Consider the following 19,297-nt stretch of genomic DNA (forward strand, 5'->3'; position numbering starts at 1 on the left):
TGCTGAATACGTGCTTTCCAAATCGTTCGCTTGTCACATTTCAATAAAAAAACAACTATGCCGTGAACAAAAACGAAACAGCGAAAAGAAAAAGTACAAATGTGGAGAAGAGAAAAGAAAGGAGAAAAGAAGCAAACCCACGGGTATCAACATATCAACCCCCACCCCCACCCCTCAGCCATGACCGAACAAATTCCCCAATACGTACCCATATATTTCCGCAGCATTGCAAATCCCAATCGACGTTTTTCTTTCCATGGCAGCTACAAACACCCCCAAACCAAAAGACCGAAGAGAGAAAGAGGAGGAGAAAGACTCACTAAAACCCAATGCGGATCTCTACCCAACAACAGCCTTTTGACTCAGTTTCTCCAAGAACCCACTGAGATCCTCCTTCTTAATCTCAATCACACACGCTTCAAAGCTATCCATGCGGACTCGCGCCCCGGTCTCGCGGACAACTTCCTGGAACGCATTGCCAAAGCGATTTTTGCCGCCCTTTCGCTCATCTTCCTCGTCTTCTGAATCGGTGTCAGAGGAGGAATCCGAATCCGAAGCTTCAGACTCGGTCTCGTCTTCGACTTCATCTTCTTCCAGACCCGCAGCGAGGTTGCGTGCACGCCGCGCTTCCCGGCGCATTGCGCGTTCGCGCTCTTTGATCGCCGCCTTCTCCTGCTTCGCCACAGCGCGGGCTTCTCGTTTTTGAAGCCGCGACTTGGCCGATTGCGTGGTCCCGCCGCTACCACCGAGACCGACAACGACGTAGAGACCGCGCGAGTCGTCGAGACCCGCCATGACGAGTTCGCTTCCCTTGGATTTTCCCTTTGTGCCGTTTAGCTCGACAATGGCTTCGGCGATCCAGAGGGCGAGTTTGGTGAGGGCGCCGGGGTGAGTGAAGAGGTGGACGTCTGGACCTTCTTTTACAACGGCCATGCGGAAGGCGCGGAGGTGGCGGATTTGGCGTTTCTCGATGAGGGCGGTGCCGGTGCGAAGGATGGCGCGGTGGAGGTGCTGGGCTGTAGTGATGTGCTCAACGAGGAGGTCGATGTTACCGAGGGCGTCGTAGGCGGTCCAGAAGCGGCTGGTGATGTGTTCTTGGGCGAGGTCTTGTTCTTCTTGCGTTGAGGTCTGCATCTCAGTGTGGTCGCTTGTACCGACGAAGTTTGAGCTGTCGAGGGCGGACTGATTGAGGCTCTTTACGTCGCCGACTTCGAGGATGGCGCCTAGGACCACGCCTGCGTCGATGGCAGAGAGACAGGCTTTCCAGCCCCAGCAGCGGACAAAGCCCCAACCGTCTTTTGGATCGCCTGTACTTGACTTTGGGGGGACTAGGCCGTCCAGACCGTATTGTGGAGCAAACTTGAGAAGGCGCTCCCGTAGGCCACGCTTCAGCTCCATGTCCATATGTGTATATCTTTGTTTGCATTCGGTGAGAGAGACTCCCATTTTTGCGAGCAATTTGGCAAGTCGCTTCTGCCCTGCATCGCTCCAGATGTGTAGTTTGGCAGAGAGATATGGAGAGTGTAGCATGCTCTCATATAGAGACCAATGCCGGAGGAGGAGGAAGCGGGGTTCTGGTGAGAGGCGGATGGCTGTGTCTGTTGCTGAGCGAGCACTTGTCGGAATGACACCCCAGACCTCGCCCATTGTTGCGTCGCGGGATACGCTTGTCGCATCCGTGACGGGGTTCAGCCGCCGTACTTCGTCTCGCAGTACAGAGCGTATGCTCTCTCCTCGGTTACCATTCCAGCCTGCCGAACCACCTTGTGTTGAGAGCGGATTGAGTCCGACACCGCTTCCTGTTCGCCCGTACAACTCCAGACTGCTGACACCTACAATGGCGTTCCATAGCAGGTCGTTGTCTTCGCGGCCAAGCTCTGAGGCCAGGTTGTATACCAGGGATGAGACAGGATCCGAGTATGATGTGCCGATTTCGTAGTATTTGTCAAGGACCTGTGCATACTTGTCTCGCTTCTTAATAAGTTGCCTTCGTAGGCTTTTGACGAACTGCTCTTTTGGGGCGGCCACTGATGGGGATACAGAGCGGCTGCGGGAGTCTGAGCGCGAAAAGTCTGAAGATCCGCCTAATTGATTTGCTGCCAGTAGACCCCGCCGCCGTCGTGGTTCAGGTGAGGATGGTATTGAGCCGCCCTAGAAGTGATTAGTTCATGTTCCACTTTATATAAAGGTTGTACAAACAGAATTGCTCCTCCGTCTTTGTGCTGGCCGCTCGTCATCTGTCATATCGTCTTCAGAATCATCCCCCTCACCCCAGGATTTCCTCTTCTTTGGTGCCTGCCCTGACGGTGGCTCTTCGTCTTCTGGTTCTGAATCGCTCAGGTCGTCTTCCTCCCCCACTTCTGGCATCTCTTCGAGCCCCACATATGCCTCCCGCTCTGCTTGCATTTCTTGCTCGATATCGCCATCGTCAAAGACTATGATTCCACCTCTTGATGACTGGTAGGACTGCAGGATCTTGCCCTTGTCTACACCAGCCTGCCTCCGCACCAATTCTCCCGTGGCGGGGTCTTGGCTAACGGGTGCCGCAAAAACGTTGGTAAGATTCCATGGCCGTCGGGCATCTAAGAGCCAGACTTCAACATCGCCAGTCCCACCTTCTCCGTTCTCGTCCACGTCCAGGCCTAGCATCTCTTCCATATCTACCATGCCTCCCACACCCAAACACACCACAACACCCCCGCTCCCGCCTTCGGTTGTCCGCATTGGCCGTACCAGCTCATCTGCTGCCCGTGAAAGGTCGCCATAACCGGCTATTGGCTGTATCTTGTGGGGTATGTAGTCGCGCTTTAGTAGCGCGGTAAGAATTCGACAGGCACACAGCGCGTCTGGTTCGAGTGCGACAAGGAGCAGAACTGGCGGTGCGGCGGCATGTGTTCTTTTTACGAGGTTCTGATAGAGGTGTGCTATCAGATTCCGTGGGAGGTACATGGCGGAGGTGGGTGTGTATGGCTAGCCAGCGTGGAGGCGTAGAGTAAGCGCGCACAAAGACGCGCCTGGTGAGTTGTGAGGGAGACTATGGGCGTGGTATGAGGTTTTCCAAGTGTTAATACCCAGCATTGGGTACGTAAACAATAAATGGTACGAATGGCATTTAACAGAGCCGGCGGTGGTCGTATGTATCGAGGATGCGGCCGACGCGTTCGGCACGCTAGTCCCGGAAATGTCCTCGCGTCGACGCGCCTGTGACGTGAACAACACTTTATCCCCTCTCCAATTTCGATCCCCGCCCAAGCTCAATGACATACGACAAAGACGGCACATACGCACATCGGACTTCATACGTCTTGTCATCGATTTTTGCATTTTCCTATGAACTCATGTCTCGTTATGCTCTCTCCTATTCGGAGAGCTGACTTCATTGAAGTAACCACGCTAACTAGAGAATTTCGTGTTGAACGGCAATTCTCTCAATGCCACCGATGGGTAGCATATGCCATATCATCTGCTGTTCCGTCAAAGCACGATGGTGTGTTGAACACCGAACGCAATCGGCAAACTCCAAGTCTCTTTTCCTCCCTTTCATGCCCCTGTGCCACTATCAATCGAGTCATGCTCTCTCATCTCCTCGCTTCAATGTTCAGTCTCCATGTCTCTGCCGATCTCGGTACCTTCTCCAATCTCAACTTCATTACTAAACATGCTATTCTTCTTGCTTGACTCTGACACGGTCATGGGCATCTCCACGCTTGGCCTGTACTGGCTCAAGCTGTACCAGAGACGGCACGATCTGGTGCCACATCTCGAAACTATGTCCGTGTACATCGCCCCATCGAGTGAGTCCAGGGTTAACGACAAATGCAACAACACCTCCATCGATGTCTTGGCCATTGCGATCGGGAATCGGTGACATATACTCTGCTTCGAAATCTTCTCCAATGACTGGCCAAGTAAGTTGGACGCGGGAAAGTTGCATAGACATGTTCACGGCCAACGCAAATGCCCGATCGACAATTTCTGGAATATGAGAAAGGTCAGACTTTGGCGCTACCGCTGCGAGGTTCGATCTGATGATATCGGCGGTGCATTTCCGATTCTCGAGCACTGCCTTCTGCAGGTTGTAGGCATTCTTGTCTGACGTCTGGTGTTCTCCATAATTTTGTCCTGCGGTTATGGTTGTATGTCCAATCCGCGCAACCAGCTCCTTAACTGTGGTGGCCCGCCAGTTCTCGGATTTTGGGGTCGGCTTTGGCCAATTGTTGACGAACCCCCTCCCGAAGATAAGACCCCAAGCATCATGGAGATGCGTGAGGTTTTTGCAGAAACCAAAAGGATGCTTGAAAACTATGCAGATGAGGACGGACCATATCCATGCCTCTATGTAGGCCTTTTTGCGTGCACGTGTATCCCAGTGATGCTTTGCTACATTATGCAAGAGACCACAGGGACAGGAAACCTTCAAAACATCCACGCCTTGTGCTGGCTGAATCGTGCGGCTGAGTGATTTCACCAAGGAAGCAAGAGCGCGGAAATCCCGAGAAAATGCCTCATCAGAGATGGCTTCGACTTTTGATACTTGAGCAAGCATCTGTTTCTGTAGCGCTTGCACTTGAGCTCGCAGGCTCTGTGCTTCATCTTGAGAGAAGGCAAGATTCTGGAGCGATTCTTGAAGCTTGGCTTCTTGGATATCTTTGCATCTCTTCATCGACAAGTACTGTGTCCATAAAGTCTCAAACTCCCTTCTCATGGTCTGTGTCTCTACCTCCAGGCTTTTCATTTGGATTCGCAGATCGTTGGATGTTCCTACTTCAACGTGAATGGGGCTTGACGCAGCTTGTGCAAAGCTCATCGTAGGGCCACGAGGATGCAGCCCATAACCCTTTCCGTGGGGTGTCGCTGTTTTCGGATTTGTGTCTTCATTTCTTTCATCGTGGCTCCGCTCTGTGTTCAAGTAGTCGTGAGCTGCAGTCAGTTCATTGGAATCCGCTCCCGGAGCCATTGCCATGTTAGATTTATTATGGTAACTCTCCTGTGTTTCCTGGTTTTGTATCGTTTGATTTGTGAAGACGGTGTTAATGTACTGCAGTTGATCGCCTATTTTTGCTACAATGTTCCCCATTGACTGCGCGGGATATTCATCAGACTCTGGGGTGTTGACAGGACGATCAATGTAGCTTTGACTGTTGCCGTTTCGGGGAAGCACAATCGGCGCAATCGAATACTTTTCGTTTTCCTTAACACAGAATGAAGAGTAAGCTGACGATGAATCAGAAGTGCGGTAAGTCACAACTAAACCTACAGTTGGTGTTGAGAATTGTTGATTGTTGTAACATACACGCATGCCTGCTCATCAAGGCAATTACCCTCCTTGTTCGATGAAAGTAGAAGTTCATTCAAATTTCTTATGTTGAGTAATGTTGGTCAGAGTTTTCAAGCTAAACGCAGGCGTTGTGAGAGGGCGCTACTTTCACTTTCACTTTCACTTCGACTACTGCCTGTCTTAGTCATCACTCGCCTTTGTTGTTCGCACAAACAATCCGCTCGCTCACCGGGTTTTACTCTTGATAGCACACAGGTCAAAACTGCAACACCGACTCAGACTTCAAATCTCAGCCTCCAGGAACCAAGAAAATATGGGAGGCAGTCGACTGATAATCGGGCTCGATTACGGCACTACCTACACAGGTAAATGGCATGTTACATATCACAAAACTTTCTGCTAAGTTGTCTAGGTGTGTCGTTTTGCGAGATATCCGATCCCGCATCCGAGCAGTCACACATCGAAGTCATACAAGATTGGCCCTCAGGTCATGGCAAGATCGGTACAAGAGAGAAAGTACCTAGCGAGATAGCCTATCTAGAAGAAGGCGTTCGATGGGGTTCTGATATCCCACCACGTGAGAAGCGACATATGTGGACCAAGCTTGAATTGGATAACCGCAAAGATGGTGAGGTTGCTAAGATCCTTTGCGAGTTGTCTCTACTCGAGTCACGTAAATCACCCGTGGAGATCATCGCCGACTTCCTGGCGCAAGTCAAAGCTCACTTGATCAAGAATCTCGATGAGAAATTTGGCAAAGAACTGTGGAGAACGCTACCTATCACTTTGGTGGTCACAGTCCCAGCGGTGTGGTCAGACATCGCCAAGTATCGAACCATGCAGGCTATTGAGAAATCTGGCTTTAGTTCTCTCAGAAGTGGAGGTATGGCAACGCCTGTTATCATCACGACAGAACCAGAGGCTGCTGCGCTCTACACGATCAAAATGCTACGAGGTACAGCACAGGATGCTCAGTTAGCAATCGGTGACGGCTTCATTGTATGCGACATGGGAGGTGGAACTGTTGATCTTATTGCATATCAGATTGCGAGCGTTCAACCGACAATCATCGAAGAAGCCACAGTAGGCAACGGTGCCCAGTGTGGTGGTAGCTTTGTTGACCGTGCATTTCTCCAATGGCTTGAGCGCCGTCTAGGTACACAAGACTTTGTCAAGATTGCTGGCTGTCGAAGTGAAGAGATTCCCCGTACTTCTCTCACGAGGAAGGCGTCCAAGCTTCTTCAAGACTTCACTACGGAAGTCAAGAATGGCTTTTCAGGAACTCAGTCGAATTACTTGCTTCTTCCAAACCCGCTGAGTGCTATTCATGATGACGAGAAGAGGGGAATCAGCGATGGAGAGCTGAGAATCACAGCGTAAGTTTAAAGCTCAGATTCCGTATGTCACTATTAACATGATCAGTGATGATACACGAGCTATGTTTGATGTATGCATCCATCAAGTATATGAGTTGATTCAACAGCAAATTCAGCGCACCCGCATGAACAAGATGAAGATCAAGGTAATTTTACCATCGCAACGCTGACGCTCGTGCAATGCAATTATCTTGTGTTGATGTGATGCGGGCTTACGTTTACTAACAAGTCCAGTATATATTCATGGTTGGTGGTTTCTCAGAATCGCCATACATGTTCGCCAAGATCAAAGACTTCGCAGAGATGCACGAGATACAAGCAATTCGACCTCCACATGCGTCAGTGTCACCAAGTTTCTGACAAGAAGTGTACTAATTTCCTGTTGCAGTTGGTCGGCTATAGTTCGAGGCGCTGTAGCCAAAGGTCTTGAGGAAAGCAGTGGTGCAGTCTTGAAGCGAAAGAGCCGTCGATACTACGGTACAAGTTGTAGTCGGTCTTTCAATATCTTTTTCCATGATGAAGCCGACGCCTACATCGACAAGCATGACGGCATGAAGATGGCAAGCCACCAAATGAAATGGCTAATTAACAAAGGGCAAGACCTACTTGCATCGAAGGCAATGCATGCATCTGTGGATTTGATAGCCAAATGGTGGGTTGGAGATGCACGTATTGGTACATTGGAACTTTTCTCGTGCGATGCAGATATCGCTCCTACGCGATCATTAGACAAGGTGGGTGCCCATTTCCCAAAATTTAACATAACTAACATGATACCAGCCAGTCCATCGCGTCGCCGTGCTCACATATGACATGAGCGACTTGTCTGAGAACGACATGTGCAGGCGCATCAGCCCATCTGGTCGCCTGTACTACTCTGCTCGCTGCACCGTGAATATATGTCTGCAGTCTTGCCTGGAGTTTTATGTCACGGTCAAGGGCAAGAAGTTCGGCTCCCTGACTGTTAGTTACGATTGAGGATCAGTGGCCTGTTTTCCGTCGAGACACAATCCTTTGCTTTCTGGTGGAAAGGAGATGGTCCAGACGGCGTCGCTACATATCGGGCCCTTCTTCCAGAACTGAGGACGGCTATTGGGTTCGGGGCTATAGGCAGGAGATGGGGAGTATCAAATTGACTATAGGATGTCAATGCACTGCATTTGGGGAACATGTCATGTAACTTGGGTCATTTACCCTAGGTCACTTTTGTATCGAAAGCGTGGTCGGACTGGCAGATGTTCTGGCTTTCTTCACATGTAGTTAGTCAGCTGGTTACGACTCGGCTTTCCTTGAGTTCCCCAATGCCATAATATTGTCTTTTCATTGCCTATTGTGATGCTTTTCTCGGTTTCAAGACTAATCATGATGTGTCTCTTGAGAGTTGTAATTACTAATCAAATAGGAAAGTGAGTTTCTTGAGAAGAATACTTCATCTAAATTTCCCGATGGGCTGGGATTGACTGACTTGAAAACCCCAACGCGCTCATTGAGATGACGTATTTTCTCAACATGACCATATACCGTTTTCACATTAAAAACAATGTGAAACAGAAATTAATTCGACGTACTCAAGCATCGCAATCAAGAAAAGGTTATGAATTCGGTGAGAGCGCAATTGTAATTTCTAGTACCTTCCAGCGCAGTGTCAATGTTTCAATGGCATATGCAGACCCCAATTTGGGAAGATGAGAGAGTGCAGATGTGCATGCCACGCAGCTTTGGTAGCATCAATACAAGGGAAGGAAGGAATGACTTTGTTGCATTCGTAGTATTTTTCTGAACTTATTACCAGTAATATAATTCATCTCACTATGTTCCCGTAGGATTCCATTAGATTAGTATTACATCCCGAAAGAAAGGTTTACTGACGAATTTACAAATGAATTGTTTAGCACATTCTCCAATACCTTCAGGTCAACCTCTTCTCACAACAAGTAACAACAACGCTGCGCTTTTCGTACCCTGCCCTCGCACAACATGTCGTCACACAAAAACACCACATGAGACAGCCGACTAACGCTCTTCTCTAGCGAAACATGTCGTGTAACCAAGGATCACCGAAAACGTCATTCGCTCACGCACTCATGCATGCATACCGAAAGCCCAGCCCGCCATGCCACCAGCCATCCGCGCCAAAATCAAAAACAAAGACCGGGACAGCCTAAACATGTACCCGCATATGAACCACCGTCATGCACAAACTCACCACTCCTTGTTCCCTCGCCCAGCCTAGCCCCAAGTGGGGTGCCGACATACCGAACGACGCCACGGGACATTCCGCCTCACGCAACCAAGCGGACACCGCAAGTCTAAAAAACGACTTAAACAACGACTCAAAACACGGTACAGCAAAGGCATGTGCACAGCAAATATTCCCGATGCCCCGAAGAAACCCTAGATCACCATGGTAAATAAACCTCCCCCCCACAACCACAAACGAGTGGGAAGTAAGGCAGAGTGAACCAACAAAAAAGCCCTCCCCCCCATCGGGAAACACAAAGCACGTGCAAACCAAACACAGACACAACAACAAGCTCAAATACTCAAGTAGTTAAATGATGAAAACAACGGTAAAACCACGCAAGGCCTCACAACCCATAAAAACAAGGCGAATTGCCAAAAAAAAAGAAAGCATCTAAACGCCCTCCCATTCGCCTCATCAAGCGGCTACACCCAACCCCAACCTTCGTTGAACCCGTTGAGAGAGCAAAAAAAAAGAGAAGCACATGTCAAAACCCACACCGTACTCGCCAGAAAAAAAACGTTGGAAACCCCCACAGCGCCACCTTGTGCCTCAAGCGCTTCGCGCTTCGGTATTAAGAAAAAAAAATAACACACTCACACACCACGCGCGCTAAACCGTATCAGACGCGACTTCATGGCTAGTACTGCTTTGGGGGTTAGCGCTAGACTAGGACTGAACGAGAGATAAAGAACGGGGGGTTGTGCGTTTGGCATGGGTGAGTGGCGGCGGGGGGGGGGACGGGGTATTTTTTCTATGGCGATAAGATATCGAGAGGTATGTGGTGGTTGGTTGGTTGGTTGGTTGGTTGGGGGAGTGGGGGGAGGAGGGGTAAGGTGGGTTTTTTTTTGCGGGGTTGTTTGTGTGTTTGACAATGAAAGATACGAGACTTAAGACACGGATACGTTAGGGAGAGTAAACATGATGAACTCTTAAATCTTGTGCGTCGGTTCGAGGTTTTCGTGACAGGCGAAAAAAGATACGAGCTTAGCCCTTTTCGTTGTTTCTTTTTGCTTTCTTGATATCCTTTTTTTTTTTGCGTTCCTGCGTCGGTAAAAGGAAGGGATGGATGGGCTAAAGGAAAAGGAAGTTGGCGATTTACGGAGCTATAGAAGCTAAGCTTTGCGTAGGTAAGTCGAGGTAACTAGAGGGGCTACGCGCTCTCTCTCTCTCTCTCTCCCCCCCTCTCTCACTCTGCTAACGAACTTGTTTCTTTTTTGTTTGCTAATGCGAAGGAAATCAAGGAACCGTTTTCTCTGATTGCATACTTCTTTTTTTTCTTCTCGTTCATTGTTTGAAACTTTACAAACGAACCGCGACGCGAAATATTTTTTCGATAGATAAAAAAAAGGCCATAAAACCATGTTTGAAGCTTCGTCGTTGCTTGCGCCGGCCGTCTTGCTCCCGGCTCTCGTCGTCATCCACGTGCTCGTGGCATACGTTCGCAATCCGCTGCGCAAGATTCCCGCTGCGCATCCCACCGCGCACGTGTCGTCGCTGTGGATAGCCTGGGTGCGCTGGCGAAACATTGAGAATGCGACGCTGAAAGAGGCGCATGCGAGATTAGGTCCGATTGTGTGTCTGGGCCCCGAAGAAATCAGTATCAATTGCGTCAAGGGCGGCGTCCGCGACGTCTATGGAGGGGGATTCGAGAAAGTCAATGCGAAAAACGGGTATAATTGGTATTCGTTTTTTACAAACTATAGCGGGTGAGCACCATGAACTGCCCTGTTTGAGACTTGAAGAAAGAAAGAAAGAAAGAAAAACAATAGCACATATGGCTTTTTTTTTTGGTTTAAGCAGGCATTGACGCATGAAATGGCAGAACCGGCAACATGTTTTCCACCGGCAGTAATAGGCCGCATTCGCAGAGAAAGCGCATGCTGAGCAACATTTACAGCAAGTCGCATGTTCTTGCTAGTGAATCGCTGCTCGTGCAGGCATCGACAATCATGTACCAGCGCTTCCTACCATATCTAGAATCCGTATGCACGGGACCGGAAAACGGCGTCTTGAACATCTACGCACTGCTCAGTGCAACAACAATGGATATTGTGACGTCCTACATCTTCGGACTGCGAGCAGGGTCGAACCTAATCCAGGACCCCCAGCAACTTGGCTGGTTCTTGGACCTATACTACTCGCGACGATCCTTTAATTTTTGGCCGCAAGAGTTCCCGCGCCTGACTAGCCTGGTGGAGAAATGGCTGGGCTACCGCCTCTCCCCCAAATGGGTCGACGAGGCAAATGGCAAGATCGAGAGATGGGTGACCAACATGTGCGATGAGGCCGCCCGTGTGCTAGATGCTGGCGTCGCCACCGCAGGGGTCGAGGACCGACCTGTAGTTTATCAGCAGCTGCAGAGCAGCATGGCAAAGGAAGCAAGTAAGAGTTTGGGTGGTATGCCGGATCCTACCGCCATGGCAAGTGAAGTCCTGGATCATCTGGCCGCGGGCTTCGATACCTCTGGCATAACGCTCAACTACGTCGTCCACGAGTTATCCAAGCACCCTGATATCCAGACCCGTCTCCAGGACGAGCTCCTCGGCCTATCTCCCCGCCTGGCAGCATCCTCAGCACCCAATCTGCCCGACCCCAAAGCCGTCGATGCCCTTCCCTTGCTACACTCGGTCATCTGGGAAACCCTGCGTCTTCACGCTGCGATTCCCGGCCCACAACCACGTTTCACGCCCCCGCAAGGCTGCCGGCTTGGCCCAACAGATGAGACATCGTACCATGTTCCGGGCGGAGTCAGGGTGAGCGCCAGCGCGGGCCTGCTGCATCTGAACGAAGACGTGTACGAGTGTGCAAGTGAATGGCGGCCAGATCGCTGGTTGGGACTCGACAAGGTGGCCGACGACAAGCGGAGAGACATGGAGAGCCGATGGTTTTGGGCATTTGGCAGGTTAGTATAACCCTGTTTTTTTTGTTGTTGTTTGGTTTCCTTTGACGTAATCGGAGCTGATGTACGCTTACACTGTATGTACTAGTGGTGGTCGAATGTGCGTGGGAAGTCACTTGGCAGTGTACCGTAAGTACCTACTAGTCACATGTGCCCCACCCCCCCCTTTCCCTTCTTCACAGCCACACGAGGAGAGAGAAAGTGACTTTGAATTTCTACTAGCTTCGTAAGCTTAGTAGGTAAAACGCAATATGCTGACGTGGATACAGAGATGAAGTACATAGTCGCGGCCCTTTACTCAAACTACTGCACCACGATTGTGGATGACGCAGGCATCGAACAGTCCGACTCATACACTGCACCGCCCCAGAGTGAGAGACTCATGATACGACTCGAGAAGCTGACGTAGCCACACGGGGGACATGGACAGGGGGGGGGGCAGTGAACATGTTTGGACCCTGATAGCAATAGCCTCCTCCCCACCATCAATGGGGGATCCCACAAGCAAGTGTGGCTGCACCGCTGCACGTGCAGTAAAGAAAAATGGCTGATCAGCGGGCAAGTTACGCAAAGCACAGGAAGAAAGTGAATAGGTGTAGGGTAGGGCGTGCAAGCCACACACACAGACACACATCCGCGGCGGACTCCGGGTCTTGGAGCTTCAAAGCCGGGCCCAAATCGACGCCGTTGGAAGCCTGACCCGTGGTAGAGAGGTATCGAGTTGGGGCTGGCAGTGGCCAATGGCATGCCGAGTCTTTGCTGGTGCTTGGGGCAAAGGGCAAGATGACGACAGCTAGCCATCCGAGTCATTTTTACGCAGCTGCACAGGAGCAACTGAGACAGTCTTTTCGTATTTGCCTCCTTTCTTTTCTGAACAGTCTCATGATCGTGACTCGCCGTGAGCTTATGCAATGCAGTCTACTTATCAGCTTACTTGGCGGCGTCTCCGTGTACGTAGAGTCCATCAGTTCGGATTTTCTTCCCCTACCTTCAGCCCAGCAACCCCTCCCCCCCCCGTCTAGTCCAGCTAGCGTAGGCAGCTCCGAGGAAACTGGGGCTGCGGTATCTCCGGAAAACCTTCAGAGCCAATCGAGTGGTAGGGTCTGAGGACCGGTCTCGAGGCCGGCTGCTGCATCTTGTCCTTTGTTCCCGGGATCATGGGTATTTTGGTGTGGAACCAGTGACAATGTGCGTGTACTCTACCTTTGTTTACCAAAGTTTCTTGGCTCCGTTGCATGACCCACAGCGAGTTGACAAGGTCTTGCATCGGCCGATGAGCTGGATCTAGAGCAGGTTGTGAGGAGGCGTAGAGAAGATTGCCTGATAGTACTTGTCACGCGGTACCTTGTTGCCACAGGGAGTAGGTATGACAATAGTCTATCGACAACGGGCAAGCTGAAAACGTTGTGGGAGCTACTCCCGAGTCCGGTGCAGCCCACAAATTTGGGGTTTGCACGAATGACGTGCCGAGTAGGCCCCAGTACGTACCTACATGTCGAATGTTATCTTGCCAAGATTCAGTCAGGTGCATGAGGCTACGAGCGCCGTCTTTCCCAGGCAGAGGTAGTAGGACGAGTCTGTGGGACGACTAGTCGTCGTCGAGTTTCACATCAAGATGGACACTTCCCCCCCTACAGTCTTTTGGTAGTGTGGAAAAAGTACTTCGAGGTACATGTTTGACGGCAAACCTGAGGTCGATTCCTGCGTCTGGTGCAGAGTCTGTACACATGAGACGGAGCCAGTGAGGTCGATTGATGTCACTGACCTGTTAGCTCAGATGCACGACAAGCGTAGGTGCAGTAAGCAGCGCAGCATGTTCATCACGCGGTGCTGCCGTGGTTGCTAGTGCCAGATTGCTCGTTTTGATTTCTCATCTCTCCGGCCAGTGCGGCAGTTACGAGGGCGGCATAAGCGTGGAGGCAGGAGGCACATTTGCTGTCTACGGCATAGTCCAAGTCCAATACTGCACACGGTTGCATGTTTCAAGCTGGAGTCAGCGGTTTGCGCGGGAGGGCCGAGCACTGCTAGCATACAAGCAGATGGGAGGCAGGGGGAAAGAGCGACTTCCAAGGCTCGCTGTGGCAAGCACAGCATGCAAGTGCAAGCTACAGCCATTCAGTGACCCCACATTGGTTCAAAGCGAGCTCGAGAAGCCGAAGCCGAAGCCGGTCGAGATTGGTTTTGGGGGTGGAGTAAGGTTTCTGGCCTGAGGAGGCGAGTATGGGCGTCAGTGACGGGCGGCGGGACCAGATGGAAGTGGACATGGATGCCAAAGCGGGACAACTATCCATCTGTGCGGTGCCTGGAGCAAACGTGTGCGTCTTGCGGAGCTCGTGGCTGTGTCGTGGACGGGCAGCACAGGCGCATTGTACGCATTGGCGGGCGGCGGGCGGCGGGCGGCGGGCGGTGGCCTTGTGGGTGTTGTGCAGCGGTGGATATGGGTTGACAGCAGGCGAAAAAGTAAATTAAGCGCATACAAGACGGATGTTGGGATGATATTGGCGACAGATGGAGAGCGGCAATGGCGCGGGGCGGTCATGTGCGCGGCGGGAACTGCGCGGGGGGCGGCCTTGGAGCGCACGGAGGGTGAAAGCGCCAGCCACGTGAGCACAGGCACAGGCACAGGCTCAGGCTCAGGCGCAGGCTCAGGCTCAGGCTCCGGCTCCGATGCACATGGCGGCGACGGTCTGGTCTGGCACGGCCATGGACGACCAGGCGCGGCGATGCAGTTCCCGGCCACCAGGCGCCTAGGGCCATGGCGACATCTAGCGCCGCTGTCAGAGAGGAAGGCTGCCGGCCCAGCACGCTCGTTTGCTGGCCGGCCTGGTGGCTAAAGGGATGGCGAACGGGGGTGCGGGCCACCCAGTGCAACGTCGTAGAATTTCCTTGGCCCACTCGAACGGCGCGACTGGCAGCCTTTCGCTTGCACATCACCCCCCATCCCTGCTCCCATCCACAGACCCCCCCAGCCACCAAGATGCTCCACGGCGATCATCCCTCCCCACACGCTTCTCGTTGACGCCCCAGCCCGATGCACACCTCGTCTGTCTGTCCGTCGCTCTGCTGTATTGACGTCGTTGGCCGCACCCGCCGTGCCTCAGTCCGCCCTTGCGCCTCAGCCGCCCCATAGCCACCGCTGCTGCACTGCTCTCGCTGCGTCCCCGCTCCCCTCTGACTGACGACAGGTAGCATGCTCGCGCCCACCATGTCGCCATGTGTCCATGTGCCTGTGTGCCGTCGTGTGCTGTGAGACGCCATGATGCTCGTGTAGCCCGGTGCTGGCCTCCGCCCGTCGGCCACGCTGCGAGCCTCGAGACGACCGAAAAAGAGGCACGTCCCGGGCGCGGCCATCAGGCCCTCGTCGGCCTCGTCGACGTGCTCGTCGCCATGTGCCTGCGGACGTGTTCGGCCCTCGTCGTGTGCTCGCCCGGCCGCAGTCTTTGTTGTGTGGCCTGGGTCGCGTCGGTCGGTCGTCTCCAACTGCCGCGCATCAGAGGGCCTGGCTGGCGGCCACATGGCGATATATTGGGCGTCGACGGGAGTTTATATGTAGCCTCGTCAATTAAAGTGTTTCCAGATGGCTAAATCCCGTGTTCCTGCTCTGGGTGTTTACCAGCTTACGAGCGTGGGGCTCTCCCGCCGCACGCAACCGGGGCCCTCGTTCAATATCCGTCGACAGTGCCCTGCCTTGCCCAAACCTGGGATGACCGTTGGATCCAAGCACTACCAGGCCTTCCTTGCTACTCAGGTCCTGCCGCTGCGCCGCCTGTGCTGTCCTAGTCTTTCATCGCTCGGCTGCATGGAACACCCTCGCTCGGAACTGATAGCACAGACGGGCTGGTGCTGCAACCAAGCTGCAAAACAACACCTGCTGAGCCTGCGACTTTATTCAAAAGTGCTTCTCGACGTCCAGTGCTGCTGCTGCCCTCCCAAGACAGCTGTTGCCCCTGCCCCAGTCCATCTTGCCGCTCGTTTTTTGGGACTGTCCAGCCGTTCTTCGCACGCTTGCACATGCGCACACCACCTGGCCAGCCCTCCCACCTCGTTGCTCGCTGCATCCTCTCCCACTCCCTCATCGCCCAGAGCTCTTTCGTTTTCCACTGTACCGTCCAACCGGCCTGTTCCAAGACGGTCCAGCTCACATCCAGCACATCATCACTACTTTCAGGGGTTTCTCACGGGCAGCAGCAGCGGGATCCACCGACACTTGGTCAACAAGCGAAAGATACTAGTCTTGGATGTAACCGTGGCTACAAAAGAAGTAATACCCCCAGACACTCTTGCCATTGGCTACACTAGAGCTTGTTCGCATGATCCACGCCGCCTTCGTTCATTCCCTTAGCACGCACGTTAGTCAAGGACCCTACAACCTTGATCGGCCGCGCTCGGCACAAGTTGCTCCCAGAGACTAGAGCCTGCGTAGCGAATCATTAGCAAAGCCGCCACGGACCCGTACGACGTCTGTAGAGGAGCCCCGATTCTGACGGACGCTTCAAAGTACGCTTGCCAGCTCTCCTACTGCATGCACTACCTTTGTACGTTGCTTCTTCTCGAGCTATCAGACCTCACTCTTCTCAGAGCTGTGTATTTCAGTCTTCCATTGCTCGCCTTTACAACTCATCCCACACTGCCCAAACGCTCTCTCCCACGCTCGTCATCGCTTCTGTCTTGGTCCACCAGCGTAGCCCTATTTTTTTTTTGTTAACCCCCCCTCTTCGACGCCGTTGGAAAGCGGCCGTGTCCGTGGCTACGATTGGGAATTACACCAATCACCTCTACCACGGTTCGCTACCACCACAAGAGGACCCTTTTGCCTCTTATCCCCTTTGAGTAGCTTTTACCTGCTACCCACCTTCACCTTGTACCTGTTACTTAGGTTGCTATGTATCGTGGAAAAAAGACTTTGTCATAACGATACATGAAGGAGCGCAGACTGCGAATACTTATCATCACAGGCGCAACACAGACTGCTGCTACTGCTGCTGCTGCTGCTTCCAATAGCTGCACCGTTTCCAACTTGTATATTACCGTTGGGTGTGGAGTCACCCCTCGCAGGCACCAGCGGGCCTCTAGTTGGGTCCCACTGAACAGGCCGACCATCTTCCCCACTGCCGCCCAAACCATTAACATAACGAGGCTCACCAGTGGCGCACCCCAGATCCGGAATCGGCAGTGCAGAAATCATCACATTGAGCAACGGCACTTTGCCTCTCTTCGACTGGACTTTCCAGGTCAGCGAGCACCATTCCGCACCTCTGCTCTGCAAACAGAGGGCTCTGATAGGCGTAGCGCACATGCGAACCGTCTCTCTACGACTCATACCACGTTTAACATTACCAGTCGGATTATCGACCTTGCACCGCCCTTTGTTCGATTGGCCCGGCCCCTTGGATTATTACCTCAACGTTCGCTACCGCCCATCGATACATCATCACATTCGCCTGTTCTCAATATTCTGGGGCACTATATAGGTCGCAATTGCCTTCAACCACAGCCCAGGTCGGCTGCACTACCATAGAACACTTGCACACCAGCTTCATAGCCACAACCACAGCAAACCCGACAACCACACCCACGAAGAGTTGCCACTACCTTGACCACTACCACAACAAACCCCAATTACTACCACTACCATTGCAACTGCCACCGACACAACCATAGACGAAGCCTGTTCTAGAACCACGTCCACGACCACGCCGCCACGACAATGGCGTTCACTTATAATTACTCACTGCAAGCATCATATCCATCACAACGAGCCTATGTCCCATATCAACAAGCCCAAGTCCCCACACCGTCGCCGATATACTCGCTTCCCATCACAAACACAACAACAGCAGGCGCACTGAGTCCGTCATCATGCTTCCTGTCTGTACGGCAACAGCCCAAGGAGGCTCTTGTCACTGTCAAGGGCAAGGAGAAGTTCAGGAAGCCACTTGACCCACCACCCATGCTCGAACTCAAAGTGAGCTCAGAGATAGACCCCAGCCAACAGTTTCTGCAAAACCCCTACCTCTTCGTCAGCGTCTCCCTCTACAAGCACGACAAGGACGAAGCAATCGAAGGCACACCCTTTGACATCCTAGCAGGCACGCTCGTGTCCTCGCTCCACCGCCTCAAAGACGTCAACAACAAAGACGGCGCCTTCTTCATCTTCGGTGACATTTCCATCAAAGTCCAAGGCACCTACCGCCTCCGCTTCACCCTCTACGAACTCCAACCCTCCTACTTCACCCTCTCCGACCTCGAACAACACAAGGACCTCGAGCGCTACCAAGGCGCCGCCCTCGATCCCCCAGAATACGGCACATACCAATGCCTCGGCCACGTCTTATCCGACAAATTCAACGTCGTCCTCCCCAAAGACTTCAAAGGCCTCGAAGAATCCACCTACCTCTCCCGCGCCTTCTCCGACCAGGGCGTGCGCCTGCGCCTCCGCAAGGAAGCCCGCGGCATGATGAGCAACAAGCGCAGCATCAGCGGCAGCGGCGACCTTACCACCGACCAGTCGCAACAACAACAACAACAGCAACAACCGCTCGCCAAGAAACGCCGCGAAGACAGCGTCGAGAGCGCAAACCCCTCGAGTCTCATGTCCGGCTTCTACCAAAACGTCAGTCCGTTTGTCAACACGCCCTATCTGCAAACTCAGGGCTTGCAACCCCAGAATCTCCAGAATCAGGGCCTCCAGACCCCGGTCAGACACGATGCCAATTATGCTTGGAATTTAGCCTATGATCCGTCTTTTATGGGGTCTTGAGGGTATCGGCGTAACTCATGGAGGGTTATTTGGGGGAGAGAGGGGCACATACTTTCGGTTCTTGCAAGGACGGGGGGGAGGATTCTTAAAATAACGGTGGAGTTGGCGTGTCGTTTTGAGGATTACGAACTAGGATTTTTTTTCTTTTCTGGGGCTGTTAATTTCTTCTTCTTCTTCTTCTTCTTCTTCTTTCTCTCTGTCTCTCTTCTTTTTTTTCATCGTTTTTTTGGGGGGGAAACTTTGGTTTACGGGGTTGTGGGGAATGTGTGTCTGTGTGTGTGTGTGTGTGTGTGTGTGTGAGAGAGAGGGTTTTCCACGGATATGAGCATGAAGCGTCTGTGTGGCGTGTTCGATGATTACACCTTTTTTTTTCCGAATGGCGAAACTGAAATGGGCTTTTAGCGATTGGGAATGGTTTTCTTCGTGTAACGTGTGTGTCTGGGATTCTTGGGTGCGGATGGGATATGATGGAGCATTAGATGTAATTCAACTATTTTTTTCCCCCACAAATGATGTTTTTCTTTTACTTGGTTTTGTTTGGAAAAAGTTAATTGTGGCGTCGGTAGGGTTCGAGTGGTGGTCACGGTGATGTATTTGGGGGTGTTTGGGGATTTTATAAGAGAAGTCGGTTCTCTGCTGCGATATGGTGTACATGTGATATGGGCTATATTGTCTTGTGGATCTTCTTCCCCTCGCCCTCTTTCTTGTATGCTCTCAGGCGGGGAATTCGCACAGCGAG

The 19,297-nt window shown here is 52.2% G+C and overlaps 6 protein-coding genes across 6 annotated transcripts; 3 read left to right on the top strand and 3 right to left on the bottom strand.

Annotated features, from left to right (window-relative positions):
- Positions 1 to 46: 46 nt before the first annotated feature.
- PSV08DRAFT_210144 (CDC45 family) lies at positions 47 to 2,949 on the bottom strand (the record flags this gene model as incomplete). Its single annotated transcript, XM_014225716.1, has 2 exons — positions 47 to 2,151; positions 2,200 to 2,949. 2 exons carry the CDS (start codon positions 2,947 to 2,949, stop codon positions 340 to 342), a joined length of 2,562 nt encoding a protein of 853 aa, XP_014081191.1. The 3' UTR covers positions 47 to 339.
- Positions 2,950 to 3,661: 712 nt separating this feature from the next.
- PSV08DRAFT_188505 (uncharacterized protein) lies at positions 3,662 to 4,663 on the bottom strand (the record flags this gene model as incomplete). The annotated part of the gene is made up of 1 exon (XM_014225717.1): positions 3,662 to 4,663. One exon carries the CDS (start codon positions 4,661 to 4,663, stop codon positions 3,662 to 3,664), a length of 1,002 nt encoding a protein of 333 aa, XP_014081192.1.
- Positions 4,664 to 5,591: 928 nt separating this feature from the next.
- On the top strand, positions 5,592 to 7,632 carry PSV08DRAFT_374435 (uncharacterized protein; the record flags this gene model as incomplete). The annotated part of the gene is made up of 6 exons (XM_014225718.1): positions 5,592 to 5,643; positions 5,691 to 6,654; positions 6,701 to 6,800; positions 6,889 to 6,992; positions 7,043 to 7,310; positions 7,435 to 7,632. 6 exons carry the CDS (start codon positions 5,592 to 5,594, stop codon positions 7,630 to 7,632), a joined length of 1,686 nt encoding a protein of 561 aa, XP_014081193.1.
- Positions 7,633 to 10,258: 2,626 nt separating this feature from the next.
- PSV08DRAFT_381495 (cytochrome P450) lies at positions 10,259 to 12,321 on the top strand (the record flags this gene model as incomplete). The annotated part of the gene is made up of 4 exons (XM_014225719.2): positions 10,259 to 10,605; positions 10,722 to 11,801; positions 11,887 to 11,927; positions 12,068 to 12,321. 4 exons carry the CDS (start codon positions 10,259 to 10,261, stop codon positions 12,205 to 12,207), a joined length of 1,608 nt encoding a protein of 535 aa, XP_014081194.1. The 3' UTR covers positions 12,208 to 12,321.
- Positions 12,322 to 13,618: 1,297 nt separating this feature from the next.
- PSV08DRAFT_251688 (uncharacterized protein) lies at positions 13,619 to 15,314 on the bottom strand (the record flags this gene model as incomplete). The annotated part of the gene is made up of 3 exons (XM_066092449.1): positions 13,619 to 13,761; positions 14,112 to 14,628; positions 14,838 to 15,314. 3 exons carry the CDS (start codon positions 15,312 to 15,314, stop codon positions 13,619 to 13,621), a joined length of 1,137 nt encoding a protein of 378 aa, XP_065948153.1.
- Positions 15,315 to 17,505: 2,191 nt separating this feature from the next.
- Positions 17,506 to 18,558, top strand: PSV08DRAFT_251689 (spore development regulator vosA; the record flags this gene model as incomplete). Its single annotated transcript, XM_014225722.2, has 1 exon — positions 17,506 to 18,558. The coding sequence occupies one exon, from the start codon at positions 17,506 to 17,508 to the stop codon at positions 18,556 to 18,558; it is 1,053 nt and encodes a 350-aa protein (XP_014081197.2).
- Positions 18,559 to 19,297: the final 739 nt, after the last annotated feature.

The sequence above is a fragment of the Bipolaris maydis genome (assembly GCF_028858645.1).
Source record: "Bipolaris maydis strain C4 unplaced genomic scaffold PSV08scaffold_15, whole genome shotgun sequence".
NCBI lineage: Eukaryota > Fungi > Ascomycota > Dothideomycetes > Pleosporales > Pleosporaceae > Bipolaris > Bipolaris maydis.